At 39.9% G+C, this 22,275-nt stretch overlaps 1 protein-coding gene across 4 annotated transcripts in view; it reads left to right on the forward strand.

Annotated features, from left to right (window-relative positions):
• APBA1 (amyloid beta precursor protein binding family A member 1) overlaps nt 1–22,275 on the forward strand; it is a 224,896-nt gene that overhangs the window by 195,136 nt on the left and 7,485 nt on the right. For all 4 annotated transcript variants that reach the window (XM_077474965.1, XM_077474964.1, XM_077474963.1 and 1 more), the window contains 4 exons: nt 9,954–10,133; nt 11,796–12,008; nt 14,538–14,657; nt 21,728–21,868. In XM_077474965.1, coding sequence (XP_077331091.1) covers nt 9,954–10,133; nt 11,796–12,008; nt 14,538–14,657; nt 21,728–21,868 — 654 coding nt within the window. The remainder of the gene's footprint in view (nt 1–9,953; nt 10,134–11,795; nt 12,009–14,537; nt 14,658–21,727; nt 21,869–22,275) is intronic.

Below are 22,275 nucleotides of genomic sequence, written 5' to 3' on the forward strand. Positions count from 1 at the left end.
CGGCTAGCACATCTCTAAGGCGCTTTGGATAAGTCTCTATAAGCTTGCCACATCTTACCACTGGGATTTTTCCCCATTCCTTTTTGCAAAACTGCTCCAGCTCCTTCAATTTGGATGGTTTGCGCTTTTGAACAGCAATCTTTAAGTCTGACCACAGACATTTCTATTGGATTGAGGTCTGGGCTTTGACTAGGCCATTCCAACACATTTACATGTTTCCCCTTAAACCACTCAAGTGTTGCTTGAAGGTGAACCTCCATCCTAGCCTCAAATCACACACAGAGTTGTACAGGTTTTGCTCAATAATATCCCTGTATTTAGCACCATCCATCTTTCCCTTAACTCTGACCAGTTTCCCAGTCCCAACTGCTGAAAAACATGGTGTTCTTTGGGTGATGTGATGTTGGGGTTGCGCCAGATATAGCATTTTCTTTGATGGCCAAAAAGTATTTTCTTTGATGGCCAAAAAGTTTAATTTTAGTCTCATCAGACCAGAGCACCTTCCTCCATACATTTTGGGAGTCTCCCACATGCCTTTTCGCAAACTTAAAACGTGACATTTTGTGTTTTGCTGAAAGTAATGGCTTTCTTCTGGCCACTCTGCTATAAAGCCCAACTCTATAGAGAGCACAGCTTATTGTCATCCTATGTACAAATACTCCAGCGGAACTCTGTAGCTCCTCCAGGGTCACCTCCTTGCCCGATCCGTGAGTTTTGGTGTGTGGCCATCTCTTGCTGTTGTGCCATGTTCTTTCCATTTGGTTATGATCGATTTGATGGTGCTCCTAGGGATTATCAAAGATGATCATCTAAGATTTGGATATTTTTTTTATAACCTAACCCTGACTTGTACTTCTCAACAATATTGTTTCTTACTTGTTTGGAGAGTTCCTTGGTCTTCATGGCAGTGTTTGGTTAGTGGTGCCTCTTGCTTAGGTGTTGCAGCCTCTGGGGCCTTTCAAAAAGCAGTGTATATGTAATGACAGATCATGTGACATTTAGATTGCACACAGGTGGACATCATTTCACTAATTATGTGACTTCTAAAGGTAATTGGTTGCACCAGAGCTTTTTATGGGCTTCATAACAAAGGGGGTGAATACATACGCACATGCCAATTATCAGTTTTTTATTTTTGAAAAATAGTTTTATGTATATATTTTTCTAATTTTACTTCACCAACCTAGACTATTGTGTTCTGATCCATCACATATAATTCAGATTAAAAAACATTGAACTAATGTAACAAAATAAGTAAAAAGCCAAGGGGGTGAACACTTTTGCAAGGCACTGGAAAAATGTGTGTGTGTGTGTGTGTGTGTGTATATATATATATATATATATATATATATATATATATATATATAATATAAAAATATATGCAAGATTAGGTCATACCAAACGTTTCAGATTTACTGAACTATAAGGGAAACAGATGGTGCTATTTTGACCATGTTTGCCTTTTAAAGCCCCATACACACAATCAGAAATTCTGCCAGCAAAAGTCGGTTGTGAGCTTTTGGTCAGAAATTCTGACCGTGTGTATGCTCCATCAGACTTTTGCTGGCAAAATTCCAGCCAGAAAAAGATTGAGAGCATTTTCCAATCGTCTGTACAAATTTTGATGTGCAAAATACCTATGCATGCTCTGAAACGATTGGATGCATGCGCGGAAGCAGTGAACTTAATTTTATTGCCTCGTCGTAGTGTTGTACGTCACCATGTTCAGAGAACTTTTGTGTGACTGTTTATGCAATAGCGTTGGAAAAACCATCCAAGTTTTTTTCCGAGCAGAGTTATGACGTGTTATGCAGGCCATACATGGTCGAATTTCGAACAAATTTTCTTTTCAAAATCAGAACGTTTGGTTTTTTGGTGATCCGATGGCGCCACTATTGATTTCTGAAATTCGGCCGACCAAGCCTTCAATTTCACCTCATGTTGCTAAAGAAAAGAATTTTCGTGGCTGGGAATCTTTTTTTTCTCTCCGTAAATGTTCTTTTCTTATTACATTTCTCGCACGATTCTCTCATCATTGATTAGACTATCGTTTGTTTTTCCAAAAATTTCCAACATGTCCGATTCCTCAAATTTGATTTCTGAATGAAAATCGGCTGTTGCTGCAGCCCACTAATGGTGCGCAATTCATACGAAAATTCTTAGATACGATTTTCGAATAAAAATTATTTCGAAATTCGAACCGGGTATGGCCGGCATTAGCTTCTGCATTCCTCTTGCTTGTCTCGAGAAAAGTGTTCCCAGCTGAGGCAAGCTGTAGCTATGAACCAACCATCTCCTTCAAAGCTGTTGTCTGATCGGCTGAGGGGGGGGCAGGCCTGACATCAAACTATGGTTGAAAAACATTTAAACAAGGAACAAAGTACTACATTTACTTTGTCCCACAGGGAATAGAACTAAAAAACTGCCAACACAAGCTGCCATTGCTGAATGCTTGAGTGTTAGCTGTCTGGTTGCCTCTTTAGTCGCATGCAACTAATGAAGTTGGATAAAAAAAAAATCTGACTCGCTCGTTCTGGATCAATGACTCTGAAAAAAATGAAGGTCTTTGGATCAGTACAACAGCCAGGCAACTAGCATTTTCAGAGGGCGAATTCGGCTGTGGAAACCAAAGTACAGTTTCCGTTAACACTTTCATGAGGGAGGAAAATATAATGTAAACGGCCTCAGCTGTGAGAACACAAAATTGTATTTAGGGCACTATAAGTGGATTGCACATTAAAATGAAGCATTTTAATACAGTAGGTGTTTATGTAGAGCATTTTTCAAGAACACATGCCTTCGTTCATCACCATTTAATCAAGACCTACTTTGTATTAGAATAAACTATCTCACAGTGTAGTGCAATAGCTGGAAAGTCCATATTCATAAATGTTATATATTAGGGCTTGCAGGCCTCGATTTAATTAGAGTTCATCATTCACACTTGTGTGGGTTTAATTCAGTCCTAAGTCACAATGGAATATGTGGAAAAGTAATGCTTCCATTCCTGTGTCTCATTTTTTTCCCTTGGAAGAGCTGCTGAAATTAATGACACCAGTGTCGCTTCCTGTTAGCATAGCTAATCTAAACAGTATGCTGCTACGTAAATAGAATGTCATTTTGCATTTTTTTTCCCCCTCTACCCAGGAATGCTTTTTAGATTTGTTGCTTATTTATTTCTGTGCTGAAATAGTTGAAAGTGCTGCTGATATTTTTTTTTTTACTGTAGCCAGTGTGTGTTCATTTAATGCAACTCCCCAGCATGAGTGGTGCAGTGACACAGCTGTAATGAGGACAGGGTATGAATTGCCAGAATGGAGGGATGTTGGCTAACCTTGCCAGCAGGTCATATTTGGTCACTGACTGTGACCTTGCCTACAGTCTGTTTCCAGGCAGTTCAAGGAAGATGGATGAGGGATGCTAATTAGGTGCAATTACCAAGGGATTTGTGCCCAGAATATACACTTGCGTACCAAAAGTCTTTTGTGACATTCACCGTTCCATATCTTGTTCTTTCCTTAAGCATTGCTATTTATATATGTTCCTTATGTTAAGTGCTTTTTATGCTATTTCAGAAATTACGCACCAAAAAAAGTAAAAGAGCTCATTTGTAATTGTATTCATTTGAATACATCAGGAAGATATTCACAGCGCTTCACTTTTTCCACATTTTGTTAAGTTACAGCCTTATTCCAGAATGGATTGAATTTATAATTTTTCTCAAAATTCTTCAAACAAAACCCCATAATGACAACGTGAAAGAAGTTTGTTTGAAATCTTTGCAAATTTATGTAAAAAAAGGATGATGCTACAAGCTTGGCACACCTATTTTTGGGCAGTTTCTCCCATTCTTTGCAGGACCTCTCAAGTTCTATCAGGTTGGATGGGTCGGCGCAGAGCCATTTTCACATCTCTCCAGAGATGTTCAATCGGGTTCAAGTCTGGGCTCTAGCTGGGCCACTCAAGGACATTTACAGAGTTGTCCCCGTAGCCACTCCTTTGTTATCTTGGCTGTGTGTTTAGAGTCATGTTGGAAGATGAACCTTCAGCCCAGTCTGAGGTCCAGATCGCTTTGGATTTTGCTTGAGCATTTTTTCATCAAGGATGTCTCCGTACATTGCTGCTTTCATCTTTTCCTCGATCCTGACTAGTCTCCCAGTTCCTGTCACTGAAAAACATACCCACAGCATGATGATGCCACCACCATTCTTCACTGTAGGGATGGTATTGGCCAAGTGATGAACGGTGCTTGGTTTGCGCCAGACGTGACACTTGCCATTCAGGCCTTGTTGCATCAGACCAGAGAATTTTGTTTCTCATGGTCTGAGAGTCCTTCAGGAGTCTTTTGACAAACTCCGGGTACAGCTTGCCACGGGGGCACCCGAGCCGAGTCACAGCTTCCTTTGTCCATTCATAGAGATGGGGCTCAGGTAAGTATGAGGGGGGCTGCTGCACATAGAAGGCTTTTTATCTTAAAACATAGAATGCATTAAGATAAAAAACCTTCTGCCTTTACAATCACTTTAAAACTTTCTACACTGAGTACTTCCACCATCAGGACTATCTGCCTGTTCCAAAAAGCTGTCATATTAATTCCCTTTGAATCTGAATTAGAAGTGCATTGGACTTTCTGTTATATATATATATATATATATATATATATATATATATATATATATATATATATATATATATATATATATATATATATATAATATTATACACACACACTATATTATCAAAAATATTGGGACGCCTGCCTTTACACCCACATGAACTTTAATGGCATCCCAGTCTTTGTCCGTAGGGTTCAATATTGAGTTGGTCCACCCTTTGCAGCTATAACAGCTTCAATCACTCAGGGAAAGCTGTCCACCAGATTTAGGAGTGTGTCTATAGGATTGTTTGACCTTTCTTCCAGAAGCGTGTTTGTGAGGTCAGGCACTGATGTGGACGAGAAAACCTGGCTCGCAGTCTCCGCTATAATTCTTCTCAAAGGTGTTCTATCTGGTTGAGGTCAGGACGCTGTGTAGGCCAGTCAAGTTCCTCCACCCCAAACTCACTCATCCATGTCTTTAGGGACCTTGCCTTGTGGACTGGTCCAACTCATTTGGTGGAGAGGGGATTATGGTGTGAGGTATGTATTTTAGGGGTTGGGCTTGGTTAGTTCCAGTGAAGGGAACTGTTAAGGTGTCAGCATACCAAGACATTTTGATCAATTTCATGCTCCCAACTTTTTGGGAAAAGTTTGGGGATGGCCCCTTTCTTTTCCAACATGACTGCGCACCAGTACACAAAGCAAGATCTATAAAAACATGGATGAGTGAGTGGATGAGCCAATCCTCCACCCCAAGTTTGGGGTGGAGGATTGGCTGGCCTGCACAGCGTCTTGACCTCAACCCGATAGAACACCTTTGGGATGAATTAGAGTGGTGACTGTGAGCCAGGCCTTCTTGTCCACATCAGTGCCTAACCTCACAAATGCGCTTCCTGGAGCAATGGTCAAAATTCCAAAAAAACACACTCCTAAACCTTGTGGACAGCCTTCTCAGAAGAGTTGAAGCTGTTATAGCATAGGATGGGACAACTCAATATTGAACCCTACAGACTAAGACTGGGATGCCATTAAAATTCATGTGTGTGTAAAGGCAGGGGTCCCAATACTTTTGGTGTATATATAATAACTATGTATATATTTTAGTAACAAGTAACCCTGTAGGATTACTCCAAGTAATTAGTTCTAGATGAACCATAAAATGTCCAAGTCCTACATACAGGATTGGTTGATGTGGGCCAATATTTACACCATCTATATAGCATTCTTTACTTTTCCAAAGTTCAAATATAACTCACAAAACACAGTATTTAGACACTTCTGCCTGCAGAATACCTCTACAAAGCAAATTATAATCTCTAGCTGACCAGATAGATTTATTTTCGGCAAATGGGTTGATTTATTAAAGGGAAATAGGTTGGTAACTTTAAAAGGGAACTTTGATTTTGCCAGCCAGTTTTCCCTTAGCTTAGTAAATGTGATTAAAATTCACTTTGCAAAAAATAATGAACTGGGTGGAAGGGAAAAAACAAACATTTTTGCTTGCACATGATTGGATAATGGAAGCCAGCAAAGCTTCCCCTCACTCACTAAGCAAAAAATCTACCCAATCTTAATTTGGTAAATCTGAAGTATGAGAATTTTTTTTAAACATTAGATCAACAGCAATTGTGCGGGCAAACATGACCTCAGTGATAAGATAATCCAGACTTTTTTTAATCATATTTGAACGTTTACACCATGCTTGGCAATGTCAGTTACTATTGGTCCTTGTTTACAGAGTTTATCTTGGCTGCCTTCTGCATTCCAAATAGCATGAAAGTTTGCACTCTTTATCTAAAGTTTATAGCACCCTGACCAACCCTTCTAGGCATTTTCTAAAGCTACCTACATACATTTGACTGTACCCAGCTACAAAACATGAATTTAAAAAGATCTACAGTGCCTTGAAAAAGTATTCGCACCCCTTAAAATTCTCCACATTTTGTCATGTTACAACCAGAAATGGAAATGTATTTAATTGGGATTTTATGTGATAGACCAACACAAAGTGGCACATACGTGTGAAAGTGGAAGGAAAATGATAAATGATTTTCAATTTCTTTTACAAATAAATATGTGAAAAGTGTGCTGTACATTTGTATTCAACCCCCCTGAGTCAATACTTTGTAGAACCACCTTCCACTGCAATCACAGCTGCAAGTCCTTTTGGATATGTCTTTTACCAGCTTTGCACAAGTAGAGTGAAATTTTTGCCCATTCGTCTGCAAAATATCTCAAGCTCTGTCAGATTGGATGGACAGCATCTGTGAACACCAATTTTCAAGTCTTGCCACAGATTCTCAATTGGATTTAGGTCTGGACTTTGACTGGGCCATTCTAACAAATGAATATGCTTTGATCTAAACCATTCCATTGTAGCTCTGGCTGTATGTTTAGGGTCGTTATCCTGCTGGAAGGTGAACCTACACTCCAGTCTCAAGTCTTTTGCAGACTCTAACAGGTTTTCTTCTAAGATTGCCCTGTATTTGGCTCCATCCAGCTTCAAATCTACTCTGAGCAGTATCCCTTTGCCTGCTGAAGAAAAGCATCCCCACAACGTGCTCCCACCACCATGTTTCACGGTGGGGATGGTGTGTATAGGGTCATGTCGATTGTTAGTTTTCCGCCACACATAGCTTTTTGTTTTTAGGCTAAAAAGTTTAATTTTGGTCTCATCTGACCAGAGCACTTTTTTCAAGATGTTTGATGTTTCCGCCACATGGCTTCTCCCAAAATGGGACTTATTATGGCATTTTTTTTCTTACCACTCTTCCATAAAGGCCAGATTTGTGGAGTGCACGACTAATAGTTGTCCTGTAGACAAGTTCTCCCACCTGAGCTGTAGATCTCTGCAACTCCTCCAGAGCTACCATGGGCCTCTTGGCTGCTTCGCTGATTGATGCTCTCCTTGCCCAGCCTGTCAGTTTAGGTGGATGGCAATGTCTTGGTAGGTTTGCAATTGTGTCATATTCTTTCCCTTTTCGGATGATGGATTGAACAAGGCTCCATGAGCTTTTCAAAGCTTGGGATATTATTTTATAGCCTAACCCTGCTTTAAACTTCTCCGCATCTTTATCCCTGACCTGTCTGATGTGTTTCTGGGCCTTCATGATTCTGTTTGTTCACTAAGGTTCTCTAATAAACCTCTGAGGGCTTCACAGAACAGCTGTATTTATACTGAGATTAAATTACACACAGGTGGTCACTATTTACTAATTAGGTGACTTCTGAAGGCAATTGGTTCCACTAGATTTTAGTTAGGGGTATCAGAATAAAAGGGGCTGAATACTAATGCACGCCACACTTTTCAGATGTTTATTTGTAAAAAAAAATTGAAAACCATTTATCATTTTTCTTCTACTTCACAACCATGTGCCATTTTGTGTTGATCTATCACATAAAATTCCAATAAAATACATTTAAGTTTTTTGTTGTAACATGAAAAATTTGGAAAATGTCAAGGCACCGTACGTAGCAAAATTCTTTATGCAAAGATAGAAGTTCTCATTGGGTATAATTGCATATTTGAGCCTATATGAAAAAGTAAGGGTGGGCTCTGGGGGTCAGCCTGTCTAGGCAGCAGATGGTAAGCATCCTGACAATTAACGTTGCCCACTTTGCACTGTTTAAGCAGAGAGCATCAGCCAGGATCATGGTCTACAAATGTGGGAACGTCTCTGGATGCAACCATAGACAGCAATATTGGACAAACAGCTTATTTGTAGACCCTTATGGTTATATGCTCCTAAATAAGCCCAAGAATCCCAATTAAGCCCCGGTTCACACTGCTGCGACTTGAAAGTTTAAAGTTACATGACAAGTCGCGCCCTATTAGAGGCAATAGAACCAAATTGGTGTGACTAAAGTCACTCCAACTTATAAAGAGGTTCCTGCACTACTTTTGGTGCGACTTAAACACAGTTGCATTGACTTCTGTTTAAGAAGTCGTTTACAAGTCACAATGAAGTCACGCAGGGATGTCGGATTCAAATTCGCGGCAGCGTAAACAAAGGCTTAATGGAAACCTACTGTAGAAGACTGATGGCAAAAAATGACCAAGGGATTCACCAAGTTTGTTAAAGTACAGCTCCAGCCAAAACATGTTGTTTTATTTTGAACAAAGCAGGGAAGGGATAGAGGCCCTGTCAGGTTTTTATTACTCTGTCCTTTTCGGGGGAGAGTTCTACTTATTGAAAATATGTCCAACAGGCACAGAAGCATATTTTTAACAGTCAGGAAAAATAAAAACTTCTGACAACTATTTTGTTGCTATCTGTACTTTACTGTCTTGGTTGCTTCAAACATTTTTCCCACAGAAGCCATAGAGACAGGAAATGAGGGAAAATATCCCCAGTGGGATCACAAACATAAATAAAAATCTTATGCCATGTACACATGAGTGGATTTTCCGTTGGAAAAAACTTGGATGGTTTTTCCGATGGAATTCCGCTCAAGCTTGGCTTGCATACACACGGTCACATAAAAGTTCTCTGAACTTTCAACCGACAAGAACGTGGTGATGTACAACACCATGAGGGGCCAAGAAAATTAAGTTCAATGCTTCTGAGCATGCGTCAAATTGTTTCTGAGCATGCATTGGAATTTTGCGCATCAGAATTTCCGATCTGAACTTTTTCCGAAAAATAGAAAACCTGCTCTTAATCTTTTGCTGGCTGGAATTCTGCCATCAAAAGTCCGATGGAGCAAACACACGTTCGGAATTTCTGTCCAAAAGCTCACATCTGACTTCTGCTGGCAGAATTTCTGATCTTGTGTATGGGGCTTAAGACTTTTTTTGTCCATAAGCTCCGGCATTTGGATTGCATTTGGAGCATACATCCATGCAGGTGCTTTATCCAACCCTCTAATTCATCCCAATGGATAGCTGTACGCAGCAGCTATAGGTCCCGAGTAATTACGCAGGCTCTGCATGCTGTATGCCCGTGTGCCCTAACCCTTTAACTGCTTGTTCAAAATGTCTAAATGTAGAGAATGCATGATGTGGGCACAGGTTTGCTTTTTAAGATGTCTTATAGAATGTAATAGATGTATCAAAAGCATTTATATCTATTTTGTTATTGATTATAATTTACTAGTATAACATTTTTAACCTGTCATATAATACAACTTACTAGAAAGCTATAGTTTATTGTATACAGTTTATAGAGGTGAAAAGCACTTAAACTGGTGATAGTGATTTAAGTATGTAAGTGAGGTACTCACTGTCAGATGAAAATATCTAAAGTCTATGTATGAGTGCCTCTATATCATAGATTAAAATTATTTTTTTTTCATGTGATTCAACCTTCTGAGTTATTATTCTATAACTTACTTTTCCTTTATTCTCTATATCTAGGCTCAGCTCATTGCTCAGTCTATAGGTCAGGCATTCAGTGTTGCTTACCAGGAATTCCTTAGAGCTAATGGCATTAACCCAGAAGATCTGAGCCAAAAGGAATACAGTGATTTGCTTAACACCCAAGACATGTATAATGATGACCTAATCCATTTCTCAAAGTCTGAGAACTGTAAAGATGTAAGTATTCTGGCACAGCACATAACAGAAATTTTATGCATTCTTCAGCAGTCTGCTTCTTTTTCTCTTATAAAGCAAATTGAAACTTCATGCTCTTACCAAATATGCAAAGCGTTTCAATGCTGAAGTATTAACGGGGTTATCAGTCTTGTGGGGATGAATAAATAAAGAGTAATAGAAGGGCTAATTAAATACTTGCCTTTCTTGGAATTGTTGCTGCTCTAGGCTTCCACAATGTTGGGTTTATGACTAAAAGCCTAGGTAGGAAAGGAGAAGGTCAAAGAGCAAAAAATAAATGAAAAAATTAATATTCCATACTGGAGAAGAAACGAAAGAACTTCAGACAGCACGTTCCTTTGATTAGCTCCTAGGGCCTAAAGCAGATATTTAGCTATAGGCTAAATGTGCTCCAAACATTTTTCATGAAAACTCTATGTAAAGACACATAATTTAAAAACCACAGTGACCATTATGTTTTGGATTAGGTGAAAACAACTAATTAGTAAAACAACCCGTGTTGTGTTGCCTCAATGTGATAAAAAAAATGATCCTCTTCCTTTAAGACAAATGATCATGCCATAAATAATGCTCACGAAAAACAATGATATTTCATATGTGAATCAAATATTTAGAAGTCTAAAACCCAAAATCCAACAGATGTAAATAAAGTCCCACAGGTGACTAAATAGTTACACAAAATAATGTCCCATAGATATGCAATCATGTAGGTCTTTAGTGTTGTAATAGTGAATTCAGTGTGCCTCCACCAAAGAAGTAATAAGGCCACTTACCAGACTCCAAGACCCCAATACCATGGAAGTCTAGGAAAGCTCAGCATTCCCCAGCCAAATCCAGGCGGACAAGTTTAATCTTCTGTGGGCTTAACATCTCCTCAGACAATGGTTTCCAGCATCAATTGAATCGGCAGCACTCGGTAAAGAAAGCACATGGAAAACTCCACAGTGTAGCGGTGCAATAGTATTGGCACAATCGCATTGTTTGAAACCTGTATACCTACACTGTCTTGTGAGTAGTTTTACCCTGCTCTTAAAATAAAGGAGGCACAGAGCTGCTATATTATGGAGTTTTTGCTAAAGCCTAGTACACACTATTACTTTTTTATTTTTCGTTCAACCCAGTGGGCTGAATGAAAAACAGCCCACTGGGAGGGCTCGGGAGGAGCTGCCATACTAACTATGCAACGTTAGTACAGTGATCTCTCTGCTAAGCAATTGTGTTCTGACAGGGGGATGCCATTGGCTGAGAGAGCTGATTGGATGCCAATCAGCAGACCTTTTTCGGTCATGCCCCTTTTGATAGTAGCCGACTTCTGTTGAACCGGCTGCCTGTACACACGGACTGAATGTCTGCCTGGATATTCGGCCCATGTATGGCCCTTAAGTTGCTACACTGGTATCCGGGTGTTGGTGAGTGCTGCTGGCTCTTTTTATGTAATTTAGTTAATTTGCACTTTAGCGCAGTTTTTATTGTTGTGTTCTCTGCAGACAACTTATTAACACTAATTGTGGAACAAGTCTTTAATAGTGCTATTTTCCGGACAGAGAGGAGTGTCTGTCTTAGTACCTAGTTTCATACTGTCTTGTATACATATCGGTAGCCATTCTCAGGAAAAAGTAAGCAGCATTCCTGTTTGTCTTTCAGGTGTTTATTGAAAAACAAAAAGGGGAAATCCTTGGAGTTGTCATTGTAGAATCTGGCTGGGGCTCTATTCTTCCAACAGTTATTATTGCTAACATGATGCATGGAGGACCTGCTGAGAAGTCAGGAAAACTGAATATTGGGGATCAAATCATGTCCATAAACGGAACCAGCTTAGTTGGGTTACCACTGTCCACTTGTCAAAGCATCATCAAGGTAAGTTGAGAGACCTCTCTTTTTTTCTGCTGAATTAAAAAAAAAAAGAGGGTATACAGTGGGCAAAATAATTATTGGATCCCCTGCAGATTTTGTAAATTTGCCCACCTAAAAGAAATGAAAGGTCTATAATTTTTATCAGAGGTGTATTTTAAATGGTAGAGACAGAATATCAACTGAACATCCAGAAAAACACATGATACAAATGTTATAAATTGAGTTGTACTTCAGCGAGTAAAATTAAGTATTTGATCCCCAAGCAAAACATGACTTAGTACTTGGTGGAGAAACCCTTGTTGGCAAGCACAGAGTTAAGATGTTTCTTGTAGGTGGTTACCAGGTTTGCACACATCTCAGGAAGGATTTTGGTCCACTCTCTTCTTTACAGATCTTCTCTAAATCCTTAAGGTTTCTTGGGAGTCTCTCAGGGCTGGGTTCAGCCCTTCCTTCTCAAAGCTAGCCTCTCAGCTGTCAGCTAATTGCCAGCTCCTATCTCTCCACAGTTACTCAGCTGTTGATGATATCCTGCTCGTCAGTCCTGCCTATTTAAGCCATTCAGCCCAGTGGATCTCTGCCTTCGTCTTTGTCAACATCACAGAAACTATCTCCTGCGATCCTGTTCAAGACTTGCTTTGCTGACATCTCTTCTGGCTCCAAATCTTGCTTGCTGTTCCACTACATTGATCCCTGACTTCTGGCTTGGCTGACTATCCATTCTGGTTACTGAACTTTGGCTATGTTTTGACTGTTTGTTCTTTTTACTTTTATTATTAAACAAGTGCGATTCAACTGTACTTCTGTCTCGGCATAATTTCATGGTTTCTGACACTGTCACTTAGCAACTCAAAGTTTCAGCTCCTTCCATTAATTTTCTAGAGGATTAAGCTCTGCAGACTGGCTAGGCCACTCTATGAACTTAATGTACTTCTCCTTGAGCCACTCCTTTGTTGCCTTGGAGGTATGTTTTGGGTCATTGTCATGCTGAAAGACCCATCCACGATCCATCTTCTGTGTTCTGGCTGAGGGTAGAAGGTTCTCATCCAAGATTTTACAATACATGTCCCTGTCCATTGGTCCCTCAATGTGGTAAAGTCGGCCTGTACCAAACAGCCCCAAAGCATAATGTTTCCACATCCATGCTTGACTGTAGGGATGGTGTTCTTAGGATCATAGTCAGTATTTTTCTTCATCCAACCAAGATGAGTCGCGTTAATGGCAAAAGCTCAGTTTTTGTCTTATCTAACCCCAGCACTTTCTCCCAATCCTTCTCGGAATCATTTAGATGTTCATTAACAAACTGAATACGGCCCTGTATATGTGCCTTCTTAAGGAGGGGGACCTGAGGACGATTGATGATTATTTTTTAATTTGTGAATAATCACTCCAACAGTAGTTTCCTTCTCAACAAGTTTCTTGTTGATGGTCTTGTAGCCCATTCCAGCCTTGTGCAAGTCTACAATTTTGTCCCTAATGTGTTTTGATAGCTCTTCGGTCTTGCCCATGATGGTGACGTTTGATTGGAAGAAAGAGATTCTGTGGTGGACAGGTGTCTTTTTATACACATAACGAGTTGTCGTTAGGAGCACCTTCTTAAATTGACAGGACTAATCTGTGTACCACATGAGCATATATTGTAGTCAGTCTGTGGTAGCTACAATTATTGTTGGTTGGTAGTGGATCAAATAATTATTCTACTCACTGAACTGCAACTCCATTTATAACATTTCTATCATGTGTTTTTTCTGTATTTTTGGTTGATATTCTGTCTCTTTTATTTAAAATACATCTATAATAAAAGAAATGATAGACCCTTTATTTCTTTGTAAGAGGGCAAACTTACAAAATCCACAGGGGATCACGAAATAATTTTCCCCACTGTACTTGCATTGTGCAGTATTGCACAGAGTGGTCCCTTACCTCATTTTCTGGAGTCCCCCATCAGCACTGTCCGCTCCTCACTTGCATGTGTTTCCATAGCAAACTTTGAGGGAACATGTGCAGGCGTGATCCTGAGCAACCTTAGACACAGCACACCTGAGCCACTCCCCCCACTCCGTCCTCACAGGATTTGACTGACAGTAGCAGGAGCCAATGTCTACCAAAGGGGGGGGGGTAACAAGGGGTGAAACATTTTTTTACTTTAATGCAGGGAATGCATTAAGGTAAAAAAAAGTTTTAACTTTAGAACCAATTTAAGTATATCCAATGGATATATTGAAATCTGCAATGCTGGACCAAATTTTGCAAATGTCCAGCAAGTAAAAGCAATATATGGCATCACTGGGAGTAAAAAGTACTGTGTGTTCGATTTTGTTTTACTGAACACATAATTTTGTACACAAATACGCAGACTATCTCTTCAGTAATTTTTTGCCTTTTTTAATGAAATACTCCAGTACAGGTATCTCCAGTAATTTGCCCTATGCTCAAATCTCCGCTATGACCATATACAGTATTTTGTGTATACATTGTAAATGTCATTCTTTTACATACATAGTTTTCTTAATTATTATTGCTTTTTTTTAACAGGGCTTAAAGAACCAGTCACGAGTGAAGCTGAACATCGTGAGATGTCCTCCAGTTACCACTGTCTTAATCAGGAGACCTGACCTTAGATACCAGCTTGGTTTCAGTGTACAGAATGGCATTGTAAGTGACTGAACATATTTTAAATAAATATATTTTATTGCTTTTATCTTTATACTAGGAATACATGTAGGAGGAGAGCTATTTTAATATCATGTATTGTCTTTTTTACATTTATCTAACATTAGAACCAGAAAGTATTTTCTTATAGTTAGGAGTTATCCTTACTTCAGCCAATACTAATGACGAGTTGAATGTTCCCAGTTTTCTTATTCCATCTAAGGATCTTATGCAGGCCATACACGGTCGAATTTCGAACGAATTTTCTTTTCAAAATCAGAAAATTCGTTTTTTTTGTGATCCGATGATGCCACCATTGATTTTCGAAATTCGGCCGACCTAGCCTTCAATTTCACCTCATGTTGCTACAGAAAAGAATTTTCTTGGCTGGGAATCTTCTTTTCTCTCCGTAAATTTTCTTTTATCTCCGTACATTTTCTTTTATCTCCGTACATTTTCTTTTCTTATTAAGTTTCTCGCACGATTCTCCCATCATTGATTAGAAAATCGTTAGTTTTTCTAAGAATTTCCAACATGTCCGATTCCTCAAATTTTATTTCTGAACGAAAATCGACTGTTGCTGCAGCCCACTAATGGTGCGAAATTCATACGAAAATTTTTAGATACGATTTTCGAAAGAAAATTCTTTCAAAATTCGAACCGTGTATGGCCGGCATAATATTTTCCTAGCCTTGTTTATTTTCATCTAACATGAAAATAAATGCCTGGATTTAGGCTTTAATTACTTCAGCCCTGGAAGGATTTACCCACTTCCTGACCAGTGCACTTTTTGCGATACGGCACTGCGTCTCTTTAACTGACAATTTTGCGGTTGTTCGACGTTGCACCCAAACAAAATTGATGTCCTTTTTTTCTCCCACAAATAAAGCTTTCTTTTGGTGGTATTTGCTCACCTCTGCAGTTTTTATTTTTTACGCTATAAACAAAAAAAAGTGAAAATTTTGAAAAAAAATTATATTTTATTTACTTTTTGCTATAACAAATATCCCCAAAAATATCTAAAAAAAACATTTTGTTTTCTTCAGTTTAGGCCGATACGTATTCTTCTACATATTTTTGGTAAAAAAATAAAAATGCAATAAGCGTTTGATTGGTTTGCGCAAAAGTTATAGTGTCCCCCAAAATAGGGGATAGTTTATGGCATTTTTATTATTATTTTTTTTTTACTAGTAATGGCAGCGATCAGTGATTTATCGGGACTGCAACATTGACGAACACATCAGACACTTTTGGCGCGATTTTGGGACCATTCACATTTATACAGCGATCAGTGCAATTAAAAATGCATTGATTACTGTGTAAATGTGACTGGCAGTAAAGGAGTTAACCACTAGGTGGCGCTGTAGGGGTTAAGTGTGTTCTAGGGAGTGATTCTAACTCTGGGGCGGGGGGGGGGGGGCTGTGTGTGACATGACACTGATCACCGCTTCCGATCACAGAAAGCGGTGATCAGTGTTGTTAGGCAGAACAGGGAAATGCTTGTTTACATTAGCATTTCCCCGTTCTTCCTCCCGGTGAGCAGAGGCGTACTAAGTAGGGGGCGGGGGGTGCGGCCCGCCCCGGGTGATGCACACTTGGGGGGGTGTCAGGCCGGCACCCCCCTCCGCGATTATAGTGGTGGCAGCGGCGCGCTGCGGACAGGGCTGCTGACAGGCCAGCCAGCCAGTCACAATGCGTGCGGGTCACGGCCAGCCATTCACAGTGCGTGCGTCTAGTAGTGCCGCCCCCCCGGCGCCGCGGAGTGATTCCTTCCTGTCTCTCCGCGTGTAGGAGCAGGAAGGCAGCAAATTGGACTCACTACTCAGGCGAGCAGCGCAGCGGATCTGGCTCTGTAGGCTCTGAGGCATCGTCGGCATCTGTATTCTGCACAGTGCACACACAGGACACAGGACACACTCAGCATCGGGCGGCATCATCTCTGATCTACACAGTGAGTGTACACACACAGTATGTAAGTTGAGGTGTTACAAGTTATGTAACTACATTTATGCATTAATGCTCTGGTCTGGCAAAACCTACTAGAAGAGGAGATCAGTAAATTTGTTTGCAGGTGAGGTGACAGGAAAGAGATGGGGCGAGTGTTGCACTTTTAAAAAATTTTAAATTTCTGGGAATTGACAAATATTTTTTTTTCCCCCCAGCCATAATGGGGCTTTAATAATTAACTCCAAAGGGACAGTCCCTCCAAAGACATTTTTCTCATAAAATTCTCCCTGCTGTGAATACTGAGCAGCCATTGCCAGTCTAGTCTTAAAGTCAAATTGCACTAGGCTGGCTCAAATGAAAATATAAATCACGCACAATGCATGGCTAAAAATATGTTTTATTGCAAGAGGTATACGTATAACGTACACGTATAAGTGCCATCTGTCATCAGTGCCCATATTAGTGCCATCTGTCATCAGTGTCACGTGTCATCAGTGCCCTGTATTAGTGCCATCTGTCATCAGTGTCACGTGTCATCAGTGCCACATATTAGTGCCATCTGTCATCAGTGCCACGTGTCATCAGTGCCACGTATCAGTGTCACGTGCCATCTGTTATCAATGCCACGTATCAGTGCCATCTGTCATCAGTGCCATATCAGTGTCACGTGTCATCAGTGCCCCATATTAGTGCCATCTGTCATCAGTGCCATATCAGTGTCACGTGTCATCAGTGCCACGTATCAGTGCCATTTTTCATCAATGCCACCTGTCAGTGTCACGTGCCATCTGTTATCAGTGCCACGTGTCATCAATGCCACGTATCAGTGTGATCTGTCATCAGTGTCACGTGTCATCGGTACCACATATTAGTGCCATCTGTCATCAGTGCCATATTAGTGTCACGTGTCATCAGTGCCCCATATTAGTGCCATCTGTCATCAGTGCCATATCAGTGTCACGTGTCATCAGTGCCACGTATCAGTGCCATTTGTCATCAATGCCACCTCACAGTGTCACGTGCCATCTGTTATCAGTGTCACGTGTCATTAATGCCACGTATCGGTGCCATCTGTCATCAGTGTCACGTGTCATCAGTGCCAAGTATAAGTGCCATCTGTCATCAGTGCCCCGTATTAGTGGCATCTGTCATCAGTGCCACGTATCAGTGCCACATCGTCACGTGTCATTGTCCTGGTGCTCCAGGGCTTTCAAAAGTGTAATAGTTAGTCAACAATTTAGATGTGTAATTTATGCTCCTAGAACACGTGACAGTGCTCCCTGCATGTTGGGCCTCTCTATGTGGCCAGGCTGTGAAAAAGTCCCACACATGTGGTATTGTAATTCTCAGGAGATGTAGCAGAATTTATTTTGGGGTGTCATTTGTAGTATACACATGCCATGTGAGAGGAACGACCAATTACAATGACAATTTTGTGGGGAAAAAATCTTTATCTGGCTCTTGGGACACTATTCCTCTCACTGACGCTGAGTCACCATTCCTTCCTTTGACACCAATAGGGCATGATTCCTCCCATTGACAAATTTGTGCAATAAATATTCTCGAGAAAATGAAAAAAAGTTGTGGGTGTTTTTTCATTTAAAAGTTGGGGGGGGGGTGCCAGGTGTAGGATCCGCCCCGGGTGCCAAACGCTCTAGGTACGCCCCTGCCGGTGAGACGATCGCAGGTATTCCCACGGATATCGAGTCCGCAGGACCCGTGATCACGCTCACGGAGCTCCCGGTGGGCGCCCACAAGCTGCCTCTTAAAGGGCAACGTACAGGTACGTTAATCTGCCTGTATGTGCCCTTCTGCCGCAGTATATCTGCGTGAGGCAGTCGGGAAGTGGTTAATATAATTATTTTCTCCTGTGGAATGAAGGGAAGTATGGATGTAGAGACCAGTGTAGGTTTGTTGTTCCTTAAAGTGGAAGGCCATGCAAAATCTAAAATCCCTGAATCTATAGACACCAGGGATCTAACACTAACATACACTAAGTATGTATACTTGTTTTTTCTTTACAGGGATATAGAGGTTCGTGTTATATCCCTGGTGTCTATAGATGCAAGGATTTTAGATTTTGCATGGACTTTAAGGGTTTTATATTTTTCAGAAACATTAGTTACATATTATGCAAGAATGTTGCAAAAAAATAATACAGTAAAAAAAAAGGCATTAAAAGGTTTTAGTAATTCCGGAAATCTGTATCTGTTTTCCGTTTAAACATTTGTAGTGGCAGATTTGGTGCAGTAGTCCAGAGTCTCTAGATTCATTAATCTAATGATCACAAGATGAAAAATGGTGTACAAAATTGGGATGCCATGTAAAATCTACATAAAAACAGAATTCAATGATTTGCAAATCTCGTAAACTCATATTTTATTCACAATAGAAAATAAAAAAAAATCAAATTTTTAAACTAAGAAAATGTACCATTTTAAGAAAACAGAAAGGTAATTTTGAAATTCATGGGAGCAACATATCTCAAAAAAGTTGAGGCAGAGCCATGTTTACCACAGTGTAGCATCCAATCATCTTTTAGCAACATTCTGTAGACATCTGGGAACTGAGAAGATCAGTGGCTGGAGTTTTGGGAGAGGAATGTTGTCCCGTTCTTGCCTGATAAACGATTCTAACTGCTCAACAGTCCTGGGTCTTTTTTTGTCATATTTTTCTTTCAAGATGCACCAAATAGTTTCAGTTGGTGAAAGGTCTGGACTGCAGGTAGGCCAGTTAAAGATGAACTGTAGTCTGCTCACATTTCTAATAAAAACATATTTGCCATTCTGAAGCTTCCCTCCAACTACTTTGCATATTATTTTATATATACTGTGATTCTGTACTTGCCAAATATGCTGCAGAAATCTCCCTCCACTGAGTCTGGCTGCAACCATTTTAAATGTGGGCAGCTGAAGCTGCTGCCTGTTCACTTCCTGGATTTACACACAGACACACCTCCAGCTCTGCAGTCCTGCAGCTCTTATTGGCCCTCTTTTGACTCTCCCCCCTCCCTTCCTTGGAAACTCACAAGAGTGAGAGAGAGCTGTGCATGATGTCATAAGCCTAGGCTTTTTACCAGACAAGAAACAGGAATTGGGCTGTATAAGGTATTTACTGGCAGAAAATAATGTTTCATCATTTAAAGTTAAAACAACAAGAGCAGAAGATTTAATTGATAGAAAATTGAAAGACTTACTGAAGGTCCGCTTTAAGCACCTGGACTCTTCTACTACAAAGCCATGCTATTGTTATAAATGCAGTTTGTGGTTTAGCATTGTTCTGCAGCAATATGCAATGTCTTCTCTGAAAAAGACATTTTCTGGATAGGATCATATGCTGCTCTAAAACCTGGATATATTTATCAACATTGATGGTGCCTTTCCAGATGTGCAGGCTGCCCATTCCATGTGCACTAATGCAAGTTTTTGAACTGAGCACTGATAACAAGCTAGAAGTTCCCTCTCCTCCTTAGTCCAGAGGACGCAGCACCCACAGTTGGCAAAAATGTCACAATTCAGTTCTTCTGACCAGAGTACAGTTTTCCACTTTGTAACAGGCCATTTTAACCTTTTTGCTGCCAGGCCCTGTGCTCCACTTTTAAACGCAGCTGACCGGACCAATTTTTTCATTGCTGTGTTATTTTTGCCTTACAGCTTTTTGTTTGTAAAAGGCCACCCAAACCATACATTTTCTGAAAGCACTTGACCAGTAGAATAAAAGGAAGGTGCTATTGATTTTTAAGGCCCCGGGACATTTGGCAAATGTTAATCAAAACAATATTTTTGCAAAAAATACCTTGAAATCATTGTTAGCAGATACAAACACAGCAAATTTTATAGAATTCATACTAAATATAAAAGCTAAATCTGTATTGAACTAATAAATAACAAATACTTGTAAATTTTCACCATTTTGCAAAAATGTGAAATTTAAAATCAATCGTGAAAATTGAACAAGCAAAAGTTTCTCAACAAATATGAAGTTTTAAATTTTTCATATAGCTTTCAGAGTTTATAAAATACCCCCAAACTATATAATTTCTGAAAGCATGTGATCGGTAGAATAAAAAGAAGGTGCTACTAATGTTTAAGGCCTCACCATATTTGCGCAAATGTTTATCAAAACAATATTTTCGCTAAAAATATCATTACTAGTGGCCATGAGCTTACAGCAGAAATAGGAATGAGGTCCGCATGGCGTATGGGCCTAGCCAGAGGCAGTCCTGTAGGTCTGTACACTGTGTACGGTCCTGGCAGTGAAAGGGTTAAATGGGCTTTGGCTCAGAGAAGATGGCAGCGCTTCTGGATCATGTTCAGATATAGCTTCTTTTATGCATGATAGAGCTTTGCCTTGCATTTTTGGATGGCATGGCAAACTGTGTTCAGACAGTGATTTTGGAAGCATTCCTGAGCTCATTCATTTATGTTCTTTACAGAATCCTGCCTGTTTTTGATGCAGTGGTATTTGAGGGCCTGAAGATCACAGGCATCAAATATTGCTTTTCGCCCTTGTCCACCACAGAGATTTCTCCATACTTTCTGAATCTTTTGATGATATTACAGTACTTAATGTACATGATGGTCTTTACAATTTTACATTGAGCAAAATTATACTGAAATTGTTAGATCATTTTATAGATGCAACTTTTAAAGATTGGTAAACCTCTGCTCATCTTTAATTCTGAGACACTGACTAAGATGCTCTTTTTATACCCAATCATGTTACTTCCCTGTTGCCAACTGACCTAATACGTTGCAAAATGTTCTTCCAGCTCTTCATGTTAGTACCACTTACTTTGCCAGCTTTTTGTTGCCTTGTCCCAACTTTTTTGAGATTGTCCATGTAAAATTGTGGTTTAGTGACCGGCACAATCTTTTGGTATACAACTTTTTTTTTTTTATAACTTCAAAGGATTCATATTTTGGGCTTATTGTCTTTAGTAGTGTGTCAGTAGTCCCCCACAGCTAACAGTCAGATTTAAACTTTTCAATTATCAACTGTTTTTTTTTCTACATGGCATGTGGCACTTCTGTCATTTCCTAGTACAAACAGGCTGATAGTTGAACATCCCCTAAGAACAACAGAATTAGCCTAATTTTGCTTATACAGGGATTTTTCATTTGCAGATCTGCAGCCTTATGCGAGGTGGGATCGCAGAGCGAGGTGGTGTACGAGTAGGTCATCGCATCATTGAGATCAATGGACAGAGTGTCGTAGCAACTCCTCATGAGAAGATAGTTCACATTCTCTCCAATGCAGTTGGCGAGGTAATGGATGCTCCGATTTACTGAATAGCTTATCAAACTATCACATACACATTTTTTATTACTTATTTATTTATACTCCTTTTAAACAAAAATGAACATGCATTCAAAAAAAAGATTTTTAGCAGGACATGGCCATGCTATGGTGTTTGAAAGAAACTTAGGATCATTTTTGTTCTGCTGTAGCACCTTTCCTGAAAATCAGCATCTATTAGACTTCCGTGAAATGACTGACACTTTTCTATGGTCTAAGTGACCGCGTCCCTGTCTTCCCTGATTAAAATGTATTTCTGTTATTATTCAAGCTAGAGAAAATTAGTTGGTGAGAAGCTGCTATGAGAAAGTGTTCTTGTCAGCTGTAGAAGTAAGTTTTCATGTTCAGAAAGTAGAAACTGACAAGATGGGTCAGA

This window comes from Lithobates pipiens, unplaced genomic scaffold (genome assembly GCF_037356315.1).
Source record: "Lithobates pipiens isolate NorthernLeopardFrog02 unplaced genomic scaffold, aLitPip1_a1.2 Scaffold_13, whole genome shotgun sequence".
Taxonomy (NCBI): domain Eukaryota; kingdom Metazoa; phylum Chordata; class Amphibia; order Anura; family Ranidae; genus Lithobates; species Lithobates pipiens.